Below are 15456 nucleotides of genomic sequence, written 5' to 3' on the forward strand. Positions count from 1 at the left end.
ACATAAAATGATGTGTAGCACGCACGTATTAATATTTTTCGAGATATTTTCAAAAAACTACTCTCAGACGGAGAACGGGATGAAAAATCATAAATTTTGTGGTGGAACACCAATTCTCAGCTCCATTGGTTTTTGATGGATCATTTTTATACAGTTGTTCATCATGGACATTTTGAATAATCCGCCATGACAGCCAGTAAAACTTCATTCAGCAAACGTCAAATGGGTCAAAACGTCAGAGAAGGTGGCAGTGGCAAGTGGCAACTAGAACTAGCCCCCTATCATATCAGCTGTAATTCGATGGTAGTGTCGAAAAAGAGAGATAGCATGTATTATTTTATTTTTTGATTTGAAAGTGGAATGAAGACGTTTTAACATGAATCATCCTGGCCATTCGCCAAAAAATCACAGTAAATAAGAAAGTGTATAGACGGTGGAAAACCGCGGGAGATATATTCTAAACATGGAGCAAATTTAAAGAAATTGTTATGAGGTTATGTCGAAATGTCAAAGTCTTATGGTGTTGAGTGATAAATAAACAACACAAGGTACTGTTGGAATATCTCGAATTCACGATGGTCGAATTTTCCGATTACATATCAGTACCGAGGCTTGACAATGTTACTCTGTGGCAAAAGCGCGACGAGAAATGTCGTGATTCTTGTTTAGAAGGAACCTTATGTCTCAGTGGACATCATCTTTTACTCTCTTCTCGACAGGACATTCGCAAAGAACTATGGGTAAAAACAACTACAAACTGTCGAATTCTGAAATGATTTTGATAATGTTCCCAACCTAAATTGAAAAGTAATTCGTGTCATAATTAACAAAAATACAAACATGTTCCTGATTTATAATAACTGCAATGAAGTTGTCAATTTTGGTCAGAAAAACATCATATATTTTTCAAATATTTAAACTTGAAAAAGGAGTGTGTAAAAAATGATTTTACTTTTTCACAGCTACTCTATCGAAACATAGATGTGATAGAAAAAAAAACAAACAGTCACAGCCCGGGTGGAAGTATAACATTGAAATTGAAAGATTTTCGAATTCTCCAATTGGATATAAATTCTACTGATGATCTTAGCAGGATTTCTACTACACTAGAGCAACTATCATCTTTAGGTATACTTTCTAAGCACAACATTTTTACACTGGTTTGAAATTTATAGAATTATTTTATTCTATGATATTTTAAAAACATTCCCATTTGAATTGTTCCAATGTAGAATTACTATATTTTAATTATAGCTTTGGTTCAAAGAATTGACTTTATTAAAAGAAAATGTGAGCTCTCCATCAACTGGCAATTTTAATAAAAATTCATGAAAACAAAGTTACCTAATTGCTCAGAAAACCATTGCAGTTTGAAGGAAAAATATAAAAATTAGAAAAACAATGAAAAGGAAACAACCGAAAGAACATTGCAAACATTATTAAATTTCAGATCAATTATCGCAGTATCCATTTTTCTTCAGACCAAGGTCGATAAACAATAAAAAGGATGAGGATGGCTGGTCGGCATATGCACCAGTTTCTGAATGGTCAAAACTTCTTGCCCTGCATGGAGATGAGTGGAGATTGAGTCATTTGAACCGTGACTACAAAGTCTGTAATTCGTACCCATCAGCAATAGTGGTGCCACGTCAAATAGAAGATCAAATCATCGTTGCTTCAGCTAATTTTCGAGATGGAGGCAGATTTCCTGTCCTTTGTTACAGACACGAAGGAGGAGTACGTTTAGTTTAAATAAAAAATCCCATAGTTTTCTCTTCTTCGTTATTAAGATTGATAGTTTAATTATTGTGTGATCTTTGATTTATATTTCTAGAGCATTTTGTTCCGAAGCAGTCAGCCGCTTTGTGGTGCAACTGGAAAAAGGTGTAGGGAAGATGAAAGACTTTTGAATGCAGTCCTTGGCGCAGGACGGAGAGGGTTTGTTTTACCTTTCATCCATTAAATCATTGAACAATTATTTCATACTCAAAAAAAGAATAATAAATATCCAAAACTAGAAGGAACTCCAACCCAATAGAAGTTTCATGTTTTCATTTTTATTTATTATTATTGTTAATTTTATAGATATATCATTGACACAAGATCAGCAAATCAAGCCCAAAGTGCACGAGCCAGAGGTGGAGGTACAGAAATTGATGCGGCATATCCCCAGTGGCGTAAGGTATATAAAAATGTACCCAGACTTTCGGAGCTTGCCGACAGCCTTTACAAGCTCACTGAAGCTTGCAGTGATACAGCTTGTTCTACTGGGCAGTGGTTATCGAGACTTGATAACAGTGGCTGGCTCAATGCAGTTCAGAGTGCCCTCAATGCTGCCTGTGTCGCTGCACAGTGCCTTCATCAAGAATCAGCAGCAGTCCTTGTCCATGGTACATAATAAAAATTTTTTTAAGAAAGAATAATTTTTTCATATCATCTTTATCGATTAGGTTTATTCTCAATATTGAGTTATTCAGGTTCGGCCATGAGTTTCGTGATCTGACTCAATTGTGTTGTGTTTGATTAAACCAAGATTTTCTTATTGCTAAACAAAATGCATATTTTCATGAAAATTAAATGAAATTTGCTATATCAATAGAGAGATTTTCTTTTGATATGTTCTTTTCTTGGTACTTGGTGCGAGATACTGCTGCGTTTCTAGATTTGAATATTACTCTGTGTTTATCACAAAAGTTTAAGGTTTACACTGTTCCTGTTACTTTTCAATTCGGATTCTTTTCATGTGAAAATATATATTTTATGGTCCCACTTACGAGTGAATATAATGTGATATGGGCATTTAAGGTACGGGTTTCAATGACGTTATTTCGATTAAAATTACATTTGACTTCGGAAAAATGATTTAGAATTAGTCAAATTTCGGAGATTTGTGTTAATTCATTTACATACGATTGAATATTTGTTCTATATTCATTTTTTAAATTGTGTTTAATTGAATTGATGCAGGTGGCACAGGCCGCGATTCTACTTTGGTAGTGACAAGTCTTGCCCAAACGATCCTGAATCCAGACTGCCGTACAGTGCGAGGACTCCAGGCGCTCATAGAACGCGAATGGCTCCAAGCCGGTCATCCATTTTACAGTCGGACAAGATACGGTCCTTATCATCCTTCTCATTCCCAAAATCCACCTCACGCCCCAACTTTCCTTTTATTCCTTGACTGCCTTTACCAGTTGAATTATCAATTTCAATATAGTTTCGAATACACTACGGAGCTTTTGATTAAACTTTTCAAACGTTCTTACTCTTCGGATTATGGAACGTTTCTTGGTAAGTTGAGTTTCTTCGGAATATTAAAACTTATTTTTCATGACTAAAAAAGGAACTACTTCGAATAATGAATTTCGGCTATTTGCTAGGAGCTCGAGCATCTTTATTCTTTGTTTAAGTTTTTTTTAATGTTTGAGAAATGTTTCCTTCTTAAGCACTGTCGTATCTGTTGAGCTCAGAATAAAATTGGTAACAGTTTTCCAAAATCAAAAAAATCGTTAGGATTAAAAAAATGATTAATGAAACAAAATATGCTCCCAAAATGATATGGCTTACTAAAGTATTTTTCTCATAATTTCACCGTTTCAGGAGACTCGGAAGCGGAAAGATTACAACTAAAACTCCCCGAACGAACTTACAGTCTGTGGTCGTACATAAATCAGCCAGAAATACTGGAAAATTTATTGAATCCGTTATACGAGCCAAACGTAGGTGTGATTTGGCCAAGCGTAGCACCAGTCAGTATTGAATTATGGAAAGAATTGTATTTGACACATACGAATGCTGCGCCGTGGAATGGATTAATGGGATGTGCGAAGCAAATAAAACAAAATAATGTTGCGGTGAGAAAAGCTGCGGGTCAATTGAGAGGACAGATAAAACAAATGCTGGAAGAACTCATATCGAATCCGGAATCGTCGTGCGGCTCAAAGAACGACGAAGAAATGGAAGAAAAAATGCGGTTAGCTCTGTTGAGCTTAGAATCTCAAAGTACTTGATACACCGTGATGCTATTTATGATTAAATTTAATGACAATCGATTTAGATTGACATATGAAATATTATTGTAAAGCCTCGAATTGTTCTCGTCAGGGAACCACACGTTGCATCTCTCAATAATGCGTAATCACATTGCATACACGCACACAATTTGTTCTTCGCGTAAGCGTGTCCGAAGAGATGTATTAAGTGTCAATTTTCAAATCTGCCGTCAGAATTCTTAAGACGAAACGTGGTGAAAAAAAAAAAAAAAAGATTAAAAACGAACGAATATTGAAAATTCTGTCTTGAGATTTATCACCAATGTAAAGCTTCAAATAGCTGAGGAAAAAATATAAAACAGACCAAAGTGTCGTAACTACTTTTTACTTTTTTGGTATTTTATTTCGTTCATTGAGTTTTCATTTGCTTTATCCAACCATGGCGAATATTTATAATTAAATATGGAAAAACACGGTTAGCGATATCTAAAATAGAAACCTAAAACAAATCAAATATGAATTTGACTGATTGGAGTAAATTAGCGATTCGTGTACATGAGAATGACAATTTTAAGGCACCAAATATCCAGTGTTAATGAAATAATGAACTTCCCGTACAAGTATGATTGTTTATTTTACGAAGAAGCCAAAATTCAGTAATATTCAATAATTCAAATATAACGAAACATTTGTAAAGTTCATACACATTTCCTCTACTGTTCGGTAATGGGAAAAAAAAATATATTTTCGTTGGCGAAATATCCGGTTTGTTCTCGATGAATTGGAGTAGAAAATACGAATTGAAAGGGAGGGTACGACGAAGGCATAGGTCCCAAACGGCCCAAATGTACCTGGTCTCGAAGAGCTGGCCTCAAGTGGGGCTCGTAGAGTCCCACAAGAGGCTTTCGTTTCTTGCCAAATGGGAGGAGAAGAGAGAAGAGGGGAAAGAAAGGATATCGGGAGGGGGGATTTACCGTTATTCAGGAAGGACGATGGACGGACGAAAAGAGGCAAAAGGGCGGACAGAGAGGAGGCTAAAAAGGGGGAGAACAGAGAAGTCGTAGGGGAATTATACGGCAGGTGTTCCACACACAAAGAAAACTGAAAGGAATCTCGAAGCCATTGGCTTGGGACTGGAAGATTTTACGATTTATTTACGCGTGATACGCAAGACTAACGTTATTTTTTGTTTTCTCAATCGCTGACTCGAATTTTATGATGAAATACGAAAAATGGCAACAATTTCAAATGTAGGCAAGAAAATGAATTAAAAAATGAGAACGAACATGAAAACGCCGCCGGAAGCGAGGACGCCGAAGAAAACAAAGGGGACGCTGCCGATATTTTCCAGCGAAATCAAACCTCTGAAACTGAGGCATCATCATGAAAATTCGTACTTCATCGAACTGCTGCAACGTTTTCAACTTTATTAATTTCTTAGATCACAAACTTATACGACGATCCCTTTCTGACCACAGAGGCGAAATGTGCTCCTCTAACGAATTCAATATTACCTTTTCGTAGGAAGAAATTTGGTAACGGTCCGAACTCCATGGATGAGTGTGGATCTAGTCACGAGTAGGATATTAAAACGTGGACTGAATTCAAACCCATCCAGGGCAAACGGACACGATCGAAAAGAGCGAAGAGTGCTTCTGGATACGATTTATTCTTCGGACGCCGTCCAAGTGTCAACCCCTCTCATGAAGTCTCCACGAGAGCAAACTATCTGATTTTGACTCAAACTCGATATCTTCTTCCCGAAAATGCGTCCTGACGCGACCGAAGCGAGCGATGGAATGATGCTTTTGAAAAAATTCTTCTACACTCCGGCCAAGGATATAATATATGGTAAGACCGGTGTGGAAGGGACGCCACACTAAGAGAGCTCTTTCTCTCTTTCTCGCTCTCTCTTCCTCTTTCTCCCTCCCTGCGACGCGTCTTCGTCTTTTATACCGAGAACGAAGAAAGGGAGAAAAAGAAGGAGCAACAAGAGAGGGGCGAAAGATTCAGCTTCCCAAGGCACAACAATCGCGTGACGAACGCTTTTACCAATCTCGAAAGAGAATTTTACCAATCCTCGAAATTAACATTCGAACGGGTTTGATCCAATTTTACGAATTCTATTCCCCATAATATTTGTAAATAATATTTTTTCGTACAGGAAACAAAATACGCGTTTTTCATATATGCCGAGAACAAAAGATCTAGAAAATAATATTTGAACGGTTTTGGGGCATGTACACGATGAGGCAGCGAGAATCGAACCTCTTCTATTCAGGCCGCTTCGAAAGGAAGAGAAAAAGAGAGGGGGAAAGGGACCGTGGGTCTTCAATTAGTAATGGAAAAAAAAGTAAATGGAGTTAGTGAAGATAATTTGAGTTATTTTTCGTAGGGCGCTTAAGCATTCTTGTAATTTGATAAATTTTTTGAATCGTAATTTCCTGGAGAAGATGGACCGGCAAAAATACGGTAATGATTGGCAAACTCTCATGTAACTTCATAAAGTGATAAAAATAAAGAACCTAAAATTTTTACATAATTTCGAAAATGAATTTTTGACGGACTTGAGGATTAGAACAAATAGGCTTAGATAATTTCTTGAGACATACAAACACTGGTTTCTGCAATTTTAAGCTCATAACAAACTTTTAATCGTGTCTAATATATACAAAAATATTGAAATACCAAGGAATGTTGAATTAGAATTAATCTATGTGAGATAAATGACTACAAGGATCATAACGAAACAAGTTAGGAGCATGCCAGCGACAAGGATGAACCCATCCTGACGTCCCCGCTGCTCGATAAATCTCATTGTTGTGTTGGAAAGTCCAAGAGTATTGCCTATGTCGATGAGGCGTTTGTGAGCGCCTTTCAACGTCATTCTTTGCGATCTAAGGCCATCTAGGATTCCAGATCCATGCTGTAGGAGATTGTCAATGCCATTAGAGGCGTTTCTCAGACCCGTGTTGTGCTGAACATTAGGATCTATCATAATATCTACATGATCGTTGGTTGTAAATCTTTGGGCAAGTAGCGCTTCCCTCTCTTCTTCTTCCCGCATTCCTCTCAGACGCTGACTTCGCCATGAATTCAATGCAGCTGACAAATGTCGACAATCATACTTCAGCTGATCCACTCGCATCTTTGCATTTTGACGCTGTGACACCGGACCCTTTAGACATAGTATGTCCAGCCGTTCGCAATTACTGCACCAATGATGCAACATTAAATAAACCATTGCACAATCTTATATTGATAATTACATAATTATATCAGTCATACTTTTGATTATTATTCATCAATTACTTATCATAGATAAATTTATTTTCATTATCCACTTGATAATTAGCCTACTTAACTCTATTTTTATTACAGTTTTGCCAGCACTTGTTATCCTGAATCATTAACTGCTACTGCAATTTTCATGCATTCAAAGATAACAAACAAATATTAAAGATATCCATTTTTCATGTTTGAACATTTTACCAAGAGCCTAAGACAATAAATGTTTGACTTTCTTTACTATGTTTCTCACTGAGCCTTTGTGTCATACATATATACGGGAAGATTCGAAATTTCTTCAGATAACTTTCAGTTCAATCATTTGTGAAAAAATTAATAAAAAATTAAGCAATACATAGCAAAATATCAGTCAAGTAATAGTATAATATATTTATAATCTATGCAATTATTTATTTATTTGGAATATGAGGTGGGAAAAAACCCAATTTGTAAGAGAAAAAACGCTGTAAAGTAGGTTCAACTACCAGTTGTACAGCTGAAAAAGTATATAGTTTTTAAATAAATCATGAATGGTGACAGCTATTATTCAAATACCTGGTTATAGCAGAAATTTTTGTTGTTATATCATTTTCAACAACATTCACATCGAGGTTAGGTGTCTTCCTTTCCAGCTGCGTGAACAAATGTTGCGTTTCTTGAACCAACTTGTTCGTCTGATGATAGAGAGTCTCCATTGTTTGTCGGAGGTTTCTTTTTCTGTATTCAATTAGTATTTATAACGTATATTTTTGAATTAAGAATAAGAAACATGATTTTTTTAACCTTGAATTCGCGCACACGTATACGTGTGACGTGTACACAAAACTAGTAGACTAGTAGAGTAGGTTGAGTTGAGCAACCTTCGTTGTTGGGATGTGGAATCTGGTGGAATGTAAGATTTATTTAGCGATACCTGCGACCTCTTCGTGATGTATTTTCGTGCTCTATTCGTGATTCAAATCTCCCGCTAGACTATGAATTGCAAAGCAAGCGAACAGAGGTCATTACCATCTTGTTCCGATGAAAATTTAACCGCTTTGTTGCTGGATGTGCTTGCGCAAACACTCACAGCTGTAATCCGCGGCGTTCGTTGTGCTGTTGTGCTTTGACGACAATCTACCAGATATTAAGGTTATGTGCGTTCCGTCCCGCAACATTCTAACAGTGAAATTGAAATAATGGTGTATTAAAAGTTGATTATTCGAATTAAAGAGAAAAATTTTGAAAATTACGACGAGCCTAACACGAGTTGTAAATTGAAACATGTACGATCAACGACAAATGGAGCAACCGCCGCCTGGACATCATCAAGAGGTGAACCAACAAATGCCTTTACCACCGAACCAGCTACCTTCAATGATGATAATGCCGCCAGGAACGTCACAACCGTCGCCCCCGCCACCAATAATCGATCCTCCGAGAACATTGCCGAGTCTTTTGAACATGCAAGTGAACATACCCCCGGAAATACCGAGTCAGAATCCGCGAGAAGAAGAGGAACGCGAGACAGAAGCAGAAATCGTCAAACTACCAGCTGCGTTGGAGCAAGCTTTGGCTTTTAAAAACGAGAGAGCAAAAGAAGTAGGTGCAGATCCTAATGACATATCCGTACCTGGGACGTCTCCGCCGGAAGAAACCTCCAGAGAAGATCCACCCTTGGATTTTGTACTGCCAAGTATAATGGCCAGTGAAGAAGATAAATCTGATGGAAAAACAAGTAAGGGAAAGAAAAAGAAGAAAAAGAAAAGGAAGAAACAGGGAGAAACTGCGAAAGAGACTCCGAAAAAGAGTGACGAGGGAGATACAAGCGTCGCAAAAGAAGACATGCCAGAAGTGGAATATGTTCAAGACATTCCAGGCATCGGTGATTTGGAACCAATGTACAGACAATTTGCAAGAGTGTTTGAAGCTTTCAAACTTGTTGAGCCTGATTCCCGAGGTGTGGATGGGGCAGACAAGGGTGAACTGATTGGACAATATCCTCCAGCTGCAGTGCCTGCGGTAGTGCCCAACAAAATAGCACCGATGGATGATTTTGATGACGACATGGGTCAACCTGTTAATCAGCAAGCGCCTGGCGAAAACGGTGCGCCACGTCTTTCTAAGCGTAAATTGAAGAGACTCACGAGGCTGAGTGTTGCAGAGTTGAAGCAACTTGTTGGACGTCCTGATGTTGTTGAGATGCACGACGTGACAGCACGCGATCCTAAACTTCTAGTGCAATTGAAAGCTCACCGTAATACTGTACCTGTCCCGCGACATTGGTGCTTCAAACGCAAGTATCTCCAGGGTAAACGTGGTATTGAGAAACCGCCATTCGATCTCCCCGATTTCATTAAACGCACAGGCATAACAGAGATGAGAGCGAGTCTTCAAGAACGCGACGACACTCGTACGTTAAAAGCAAAGATGCGGGAGAGAGCGCGTCCGAAGTTAGGCAAAATCGACATTGATTATCAAAAACTTCACGACGCCTTTTTCAAATGGCAAACAAAACCACGTATGACGATCCACGGTGATCTTTACTACGAGGGCAAGGAATTCGAGACGAGGTTGAAAGAGAAGAAACCCGGTGAATTGTCCGACGAATTAAGGACCGCGCTTGGCATGCCGGTCGGTCCTAATTGCCATAAAGTACCGCCTCCCTGGCTAATCGCGATGCAACGTTACGGGCCTCCACCAAGTTACCCTAATCTTAAGATACCCGGATTGAACGCACCTATTCCAGAGAGCTGCGCGTTTGGGTATCACGCCGGTGGTTGGGGAAAACCGCCGGTCGACGAAACCGGAAGGCCTCTTTATGGTGACGTGTTCGGGGTCGCTCGTCCACCAGGCGGTGACGCGATGGATGAGGAAGTCGATCGTGGCATGTGGGGCGAGCCAGAGTCTGAATCTTCGGGTGAAGAAGACGAGGACGAAGACGGTGACGACGGCGGCGAGGGCGACGCCGAAGGTAGAGAGGACAACGACGCCAGCGGCCTCGTAACTCCTGGCGCCGAAGGTCTCATTACACCTAGTGGAATTACTTCCATCCCAGCTGGCTTGGAGACACCCGAAACAATTGAACTCCGAAAGAAGAAGATCGAGAGCGAAATGGAAGGCGGTGACACACCCGCTTTGTACACTGTTCTCCAGGAACGCCGTACCGAAGGTCTCGGCGCTAGCATGATGGGCTCGACTCACGTTTACGACATGACCGGTGCTGCCGGTGGTCAAGCACCACCTTCCGTCATCGCTGCACGACGAGGTATAAGCGGCGCTGCTGCTGAAGCTCGCGCCGAAAAAGACGGTGCTGTCGAATTGGCTCTTGATCCTAGCGAATTGGATCTCGACTCCGAGGCTATGGCCTCTCGCTACGAGGAAACGATGCGATCCCGCCAAGCACATCTCAGACGTGAAGATCTTTCTGACATGCTTCAGGATCACGTACAACGCCAAAAGGTTTAATACTGTCATATCTTTACGTTTACATCGCTATTTCGTTTGGTTTACATTTTTTTTCATCTCGGTGTTGCAGTTCTAACAAATATAAACGAGAAAAAACTCAATTATTCATTAGATATTAAGTACAGAAAACCAAAATTCTCATTCTTCTTTTTTATTTCCATCTTTTACTTCGTGTGGCGTACAAAAATTAATGTAATATTTCTTTCTTTACAGAGCAAACGGAAACGGCAACAGAATCAAGATGCGAAGTCCTCGAAAAAATACAAGGAGTTCAAGTTCTAAGGACTGTATATCGTTCGACACGAATTTGCGTCTTGTCAAATTTTTTCCAATCATTTGTACTCGAGGTTCACTTCTTTTTTTCTTCTTGTATTGAGAATGAAAGATCTTGTCACGAAATACAATATTATATGTACATGGTAACAACTTGAAAAATAACTTCGACGAATACTGAGTTTCGATTTTTTCATAAAACTTACAATAATACAAAACCTCTCTCATCAATGTCGCTGAAGTTTGCAACGTTGGAGTCCAACGAAATGATCTAAAAAAACCCTCTAATAATTCCGGTAATTCTCCAATTTCCTTCTCTGCCGAATTTGCAATTCGTAGTTTTTTAGCCTACATCGATACTTCGTGGAATAAAAAATTGGCGAATTACAAATTTTTTTTCGTTCATTTCGTTGGTCTCCAACGTTGCAAACTTCAGCGTCATTTTTATCGTTCGTCAAACGAGATATTTTTTCTCCACTGCACTCGAACTCATTTGAGGTACATTATAAGTCATAAGAGGTTGCGAAATGTGGTAAAGAACCAACAAAAGACATGGTAGAGTTATTGCTATCGTATAACGACTTATCGCACTGCCAATGTCGAGCCAACTCCCTTGCGTTGTTATTCCATACATCAGTGGCAGAGAAAGACAATCTCCGAGCAAAAGTACGGAGAGAAAAACTGACGACGATACGAATACGCGACTAGAGCATCCCACAAGTATAAGTGGAATTCCTAATTTCAAAATAATTAGAGACGTCATCGTGAAGGGCGAAAATACCGTTATGAAATGCCGCGTCCATGTCGGATCGAACGAACTTATACTCGCCATGTTACCTGTGCCAAAGAAACACAGTAGCGTATATAACATCTGAACATTTCAGTCAAGGAATACACAAATTATTGGGTCCCATTGATTTCAGGTACGATACAATTTATTTACTGGTACCCACTCAACCAAATGAATTTCGAATAAAAAATTAACACGTTCGATTTTATGCACTAAAGATAATGAATTTTTTTTCACAAAAATGAGAGATTTTCAAATGATTTTTTTCTGATTTTTCTGTGATAATAGGTTTATCGTTCTGGTTGATTATTTTCGAATAATCCAAGGTTTCGATTATACGAAAAAAAATTGTAAAGGATACGTAAAATGCAGCCCTCGTAACATCCCTCGACGTCATCGATTTGTTCTCAAAGAATTTCGTAGATTTTTCCGTGGGCCCGGACGGTGGCCAGGAAAGTAAATGCGTTGCGAGAACGAGATAAAAGACGGGTTCGTAAGAGGCTGAGAGTAAAGCGTAGGGACACAAAAGTCCGTAAACAACTCCAATGATTCTGTTGTAAAGATTTTTCCGATAAAGGCAAATGCAGAAAGGTGTAGTTATTAAAATGATCCAGGAAACATAACTGCGACCGTCGATGAAACCGGACACAACCATTATGGTGATAGCGAGCCTCGCGAGTTCCATGACAATCAAAAATTTACTCAATGTTTTTGATATGGCCAAAAACAAAGCGGCAAAACTCAAACTCGCTAATCTGAAAAGTATAAATAATGAAACAAAAAATAACCAACATGAATTTTTCAATCAAACTTGGAAATTGGATCTCCAAAATAATTACATCATCATTGGAAAGGTTTTCCACTCGAAACATTTGTACATCGGAAAAGGATACTTACACTATGTAAATTCGAGGATTCGGTCCAACGACTGGCAAAAGAGGAAATACAGCGAGTATCACAGCGCTCAACCATAAGCGAGGCGTTGCTTCTCTCATGAGAATTTTTTGCATCGCAGCAGTGATCAGCATGCCAATGGCAAAGGACCATCTAAATATGAGCCCAACAGACATGGACGCGATCAACAAAACCGTGCCAATGATTGGCATCGATAACCATGCGTCTTTTTTCTTGACAAAGTATAGTGAATACTCTATCACGCTTCGACTCGCTAGCCATACTGACACCAGAGCAGCAATCCCATACCCTGGGACTCGCCAGCCTGGACGACCTGAAACTAATTACGAGAAATAATTAGCTCGAATTTGGGCCAGTGTGAAAAAATAGGATTTCGATCAGTCGATATGAGAATTCCATTTAAGGCAGGTTAATAAATTTTATCACAAATTAGTAAACCGATTGAATCTTACGTTTATCTTCGATGAGTATAATTATTGCGATGACGACAAAAATCAAGTTTGTCAACCGATGACGATAATGGCGAGTATTTTTAAGACTCTCCGTAATTCGGGTGTTTTCTTTGTTGATGAGTTTCATGAGTAGAAGGACTATCCAGCCAAGCCAAGTTAATGTTAAGTAGAAAATGAAACGGTTCCGTTGGTATCGTCGGTGATAAGATAATGACTCTTTGCCAAGAACAATTGCTTTCTCGCCCTCTTCGATCGCTTCTGAAATTCTTCCATTTAAAAGATGTTGATCCATCTGGAAAATTTTTTCCTCCATTTCTTTTTCCCGCCAGTGAACGTTGCTCGGATCTTCTCCACTGCAAACGCGCCGATTTGCCTTCACTTGCACGCTCAGCTGGACTACGTTACTGCGTAACGCATACGCACCGTATTTTTCATTTCCTGATTTCAAATAACTTCGGGGCAAAACTCCCTGAAGAGAAAGCAAAAAATAACGCTGGATTATGACATTTCAAAAATTCAATGGTCTTCAAAATTCTAGTGAAAAACAAAATTTTACCACTATAAATAATGAAGAAACACACGATTGATTACATTGATTAATACTACTTCAGATTCCATTTGTTTTTGTACAATTTGTGAATGTACAAAAATGCTTACTTCGTTATTAACAGGAATTGACAATCCGAGAAGAGAAGATATAAATGGTGCGATATCCGCTTGTTCGATATCGTGTCTCTTATCATTTTGGCCGATTCCCGCACCCCATGCAACCAGGGGTGTCTCCGTCTCGTCGGTTGAACCACTGCCATGTGATCCCCAATCGGTCATACCGTGATCGGATGTGAACACATAAGCGGTCCCGTTGTCTTTGAAATATTCTTCAGTCTTTTGTACGACTCCCTCAATCTCACGATCGACGTATTTCATGTTTTCCTTGTACTCTCTGAATCCAAATTCAACAATGTTGTACTAGGTTTGATACACTGCGATACAAAACGATAATTATTCTATATCTCAAAGTATAATATTTATCAACTTTTTTGCGAGTGAATCAAAATGACATCAGCATACATGATAGAAATTTGGAACATTTTTTTAGACATAGTTCGCTTTCAATAACTTCTTTGTCACAAGAACTGTTTAGTAAATCATTATTTGTTTAGAGAACTTAAAAATTGTTTTTTTGGATCCGGATCTCAATAAAGATAGAAAAAATACTTTTTTTTAAACATACTTGGAATAAGGTTTGTTTGTATGTCCACTAGTATCACAGCCCAAAAGATGAAAAAATAGAATGACTCCTTGTTGGTCTCTGACAGAATTTGCATCTCTTTTGAGCCATTCTAAAAAATGCTCAAAGACCCAAGAATCTAATTGAAGGGTAGATTTTGCAGATGCATCGAAATCTTGCCATGCGTGAGGGTAACTTTTGCCATGTATTTTTTGGGAGCTTTTGGCAAACATTGGTATAATGTCGGGACTTCCCCAGGCCCAAGTAGAACTGCTCTGGTTAAAGATAGAATCGAAATCCACTGGATTTTCTTTCCAGCCCTTGAACAATGCACTAGGATCTTCATAAAGCCCAGCGGCTATAGCAACATTACCTGGCCTCGATTCTGTTGGCATTCTTGTATGTGACACACCCCAAACACCTTTGTGATGCATCATTTTTCTAAAATACAAAAGAAAGCATTTTCAACCGTTGAAGCAACTCGATATCTGTGAATTTGTTTTTTTTTTTTTAGAATATTCTGTGAATTTTCATTTATAGTAAGCAGAATAATAAATAAAAAAACCTGAGATAAGGCGGGGGATCTTGGATAAAGGTACGGAATCTCAAGCCATCAGCGACGAAGAGAAAAACACGTTTTGCAGGTGGGTCTCTGGGTGCTTCTGTTACTGGCAATCCTTGCAGAATTGGCGAATGGAAATTTGCATCCAACACTCCCCATAGTACAACTAAGTGCATTAAGGAACCCCATAATATAAAAAAATACACATTTATCTTGAATTTCTTCTCATCACTCATATCTATCACGTATTTTTACGAACGATAGGTTATTTTTCGATATAAAAAAGTTCATGTGGGTGATCGACACGTGAAAATATTCGTTATTATTTAGTACCGTTGCATAACGAATCTTACAGGATTTTAGGGTTTTTGAGTGATAACACTATTTAATACAGAATACAAACGATACGAGATACGAGTGGTTTGAAAATACATCGTGAAAATGTAATCAACAGAGATGACACATGTTTTTTGTTTATCTTTCTCTGTCACGAGGAAAGAATTATG

The 15456-nt window shown here is 38.7% G+C and overlaps 4 protein-coding genes across 5 annotated transcripts; 2 read left to right on the top strand and 2 right to left on the bottom strand.

Moving 5' to 3' along the window:
- Positions 1-190: 190 nt before the first annotated feature.
- On the top strand, positions 191-4379 carry LOC122408743 (myotubularin-related protein 9). The gene is made up of 7 exons (XM_043415730.1): positions 191-740; positions 963-1128; positions 1451-1737; positions 1835-1938; positions 2086-2390; positions 2968-3291; positions 3601-4379. The coding sequence occupies exons 1-7, from the start codon at positions 576-578 to the stop codon at positions 4008-4010; spliced, it is 1761 nt and encodes a 586-aa protein (XP_043271665.1). The 5' UTR covers positions 191-575; the 3' UTR covers positions 4011-4379.
- A 2238-nt stretch (positions 4380-6617) lies between these two features.
- Positions 6618-8150, bottom strand: Membrin (golgi SNAP receptor complex member 2). 2 transcript variants are annotated; one of them, XM_043415745.1, is made up of 3 exons: positions 7836-8150; positions 7000-7204; positions 6618-6918 (listed from the first exon to the last, which is right to left on the bottom strand). In XM_043415745.1, exons 1-3 carry the CDS (start codon positions 7973-7975, stop codon positions 6706-6708), a joined length of 558 nt encoding a protein of 185 aa, XP_043271680.1. In that variant the 5' UTR covers positions 7976-8150; the 3' UTR covers positions 6618-6705. The 2 variants fall into 2 exon arrangements, with proteins under 2 accessions (XP_043271680.1, XP_043271679.1); XM_043415744.1 differs by having other exon boundaries at positions 6618-7204; positions 7836-8147.
- A 194-nt stretch (positions 8151-8344) lies between these two features.
- Sf3b2 (splicing factor 3b subunit 2) lies at positions 8345-11175 on the top strand. Its single transcript, XM_043415727.1, has 2 exons — positions 8345-10721; positions 10941-11175. Exons 1-2 carry the CDS (start codon positions 8544-8546, stop codon positions 11007-11009), a joined length of 2247 nt encoding a protein of 748 aa, XP_043271662.1. The 5' UTR covers positions 8345-8543; the 3' UTR covers positions 11010-11175.
- A 178-nt stretch (positions 11176-11353) lies between these two features.
- PIG-N (Phosphatidylinositol glycan anchor biosynthesis class N) lies at positions 11354-15450 on the bottom strand. The gene is made up of 7 exons (XM_043415724.1): positions 14954-15450; positions 14392-14829; positions 13815-14100; positions 13158-13626; positions 12688-13024; positions 12152-12545; positions 11354-11871 (listed from the first exon to the last, which is right to left on the bottom strand). The coding sequence occupies exons 1-7, from the start codon at positions 15184-15186 to the stop codon at positions 11455-11457; spliced, it is 2574 nt and encodes an 857-aa protein (XP_043271659.1). The 5' UTR covers positions 15187-15450; the 3' UTR covers positions 11354-11454.
- Between the last annotated feature and the right edge of the window lie 6 nt (positions 15451-15456).

The sequence above is a fragment of the Venturia canescens genome, chromosome 4, assembly GCF_019457755.1.
Source record: "Venturia canescens isolate UGA chromosome 4, ASM1945775v1, whole genome shotgun sequence".
NCBI lineage: Eukaryota > Metazoa > Arthropoda > Insecta > Hymenoptera > Ichneumonidae > Venturia > Venturia canescens.

Excerpts from the sequence above, each read along its gene's own strand:
- LOC122408743 (XM_043415730.1), top strand. The coding sequence starts at position 576 with ATGGTCGAATTTTCCGATTACATATCAGTACCGAGGCTTGACAATGTT. Across the intron at positions 1,129-1,450 it reads AGAGCAACTATCATCTTTAG|ATCAATTATCGCAGTATCCA; the intron begins GTATACTTTCTA and ends ATTAAATTTCAG. Across the intron at positions 3,292-3,600 it reads GGATTATGGAACGTTTCTTG|GAGACTCGGAAGCGGAAAGA; the intron begins GTAAGTTGAGTT and ends TCACCGTTTCAG.
- Membrin (XM_043415744.1), bottom strand. The coding sequence starts at position 7,975 with ATGGAGACTCTCTATCATCAGACGAACAAGTTGGTTCAAGAAACGCAA. Across the intron at positions 7,205-7,835 it reads AAAATTTCTGCTATAACCAG|TAATTGCGAACGGCTGGACA; the intron begins GTATTTGAATAA and ends TCATTGGTGCAG.
- Sf3b2 (XM_043415727.1), top strand. The coding sequence starts at position 8,544 with ATGTACGATCAACGACAAATGGAGCAACCGCCGCCTGGACATCATCAA. Across the intron at positions 10,722-10,940 it reads ATCACGTACAACGCCAAAAG|AGCAAACGGAAACGGCAACA; the intron begins GTTTAATACTGT and ends CTTTCTTTACAG.
- PIG-N (XM_043415724.1), bottom strand. The coding sequence starts at position 15,186 with ATGAGTGATGAGAAGAAATTCAAGATAAATGTGTATTTTTTTATATTA. Across the intron at positions 13,627-13,814 it reads CAATTCCTGTTAATAACGAA|GGAGTTTTGCCCCGAAGTTA; the intron begins GTAAGCATTTTT and ends CTTTCTCTTCAG. Across the intron at positions 11,872-12,151 it reads TTACGAGGGCTGCATTTTAC|ATGTTATATACGCTACTGTG; the intron begins GTATCCTTTACA and ends TGAAATGTTCAG.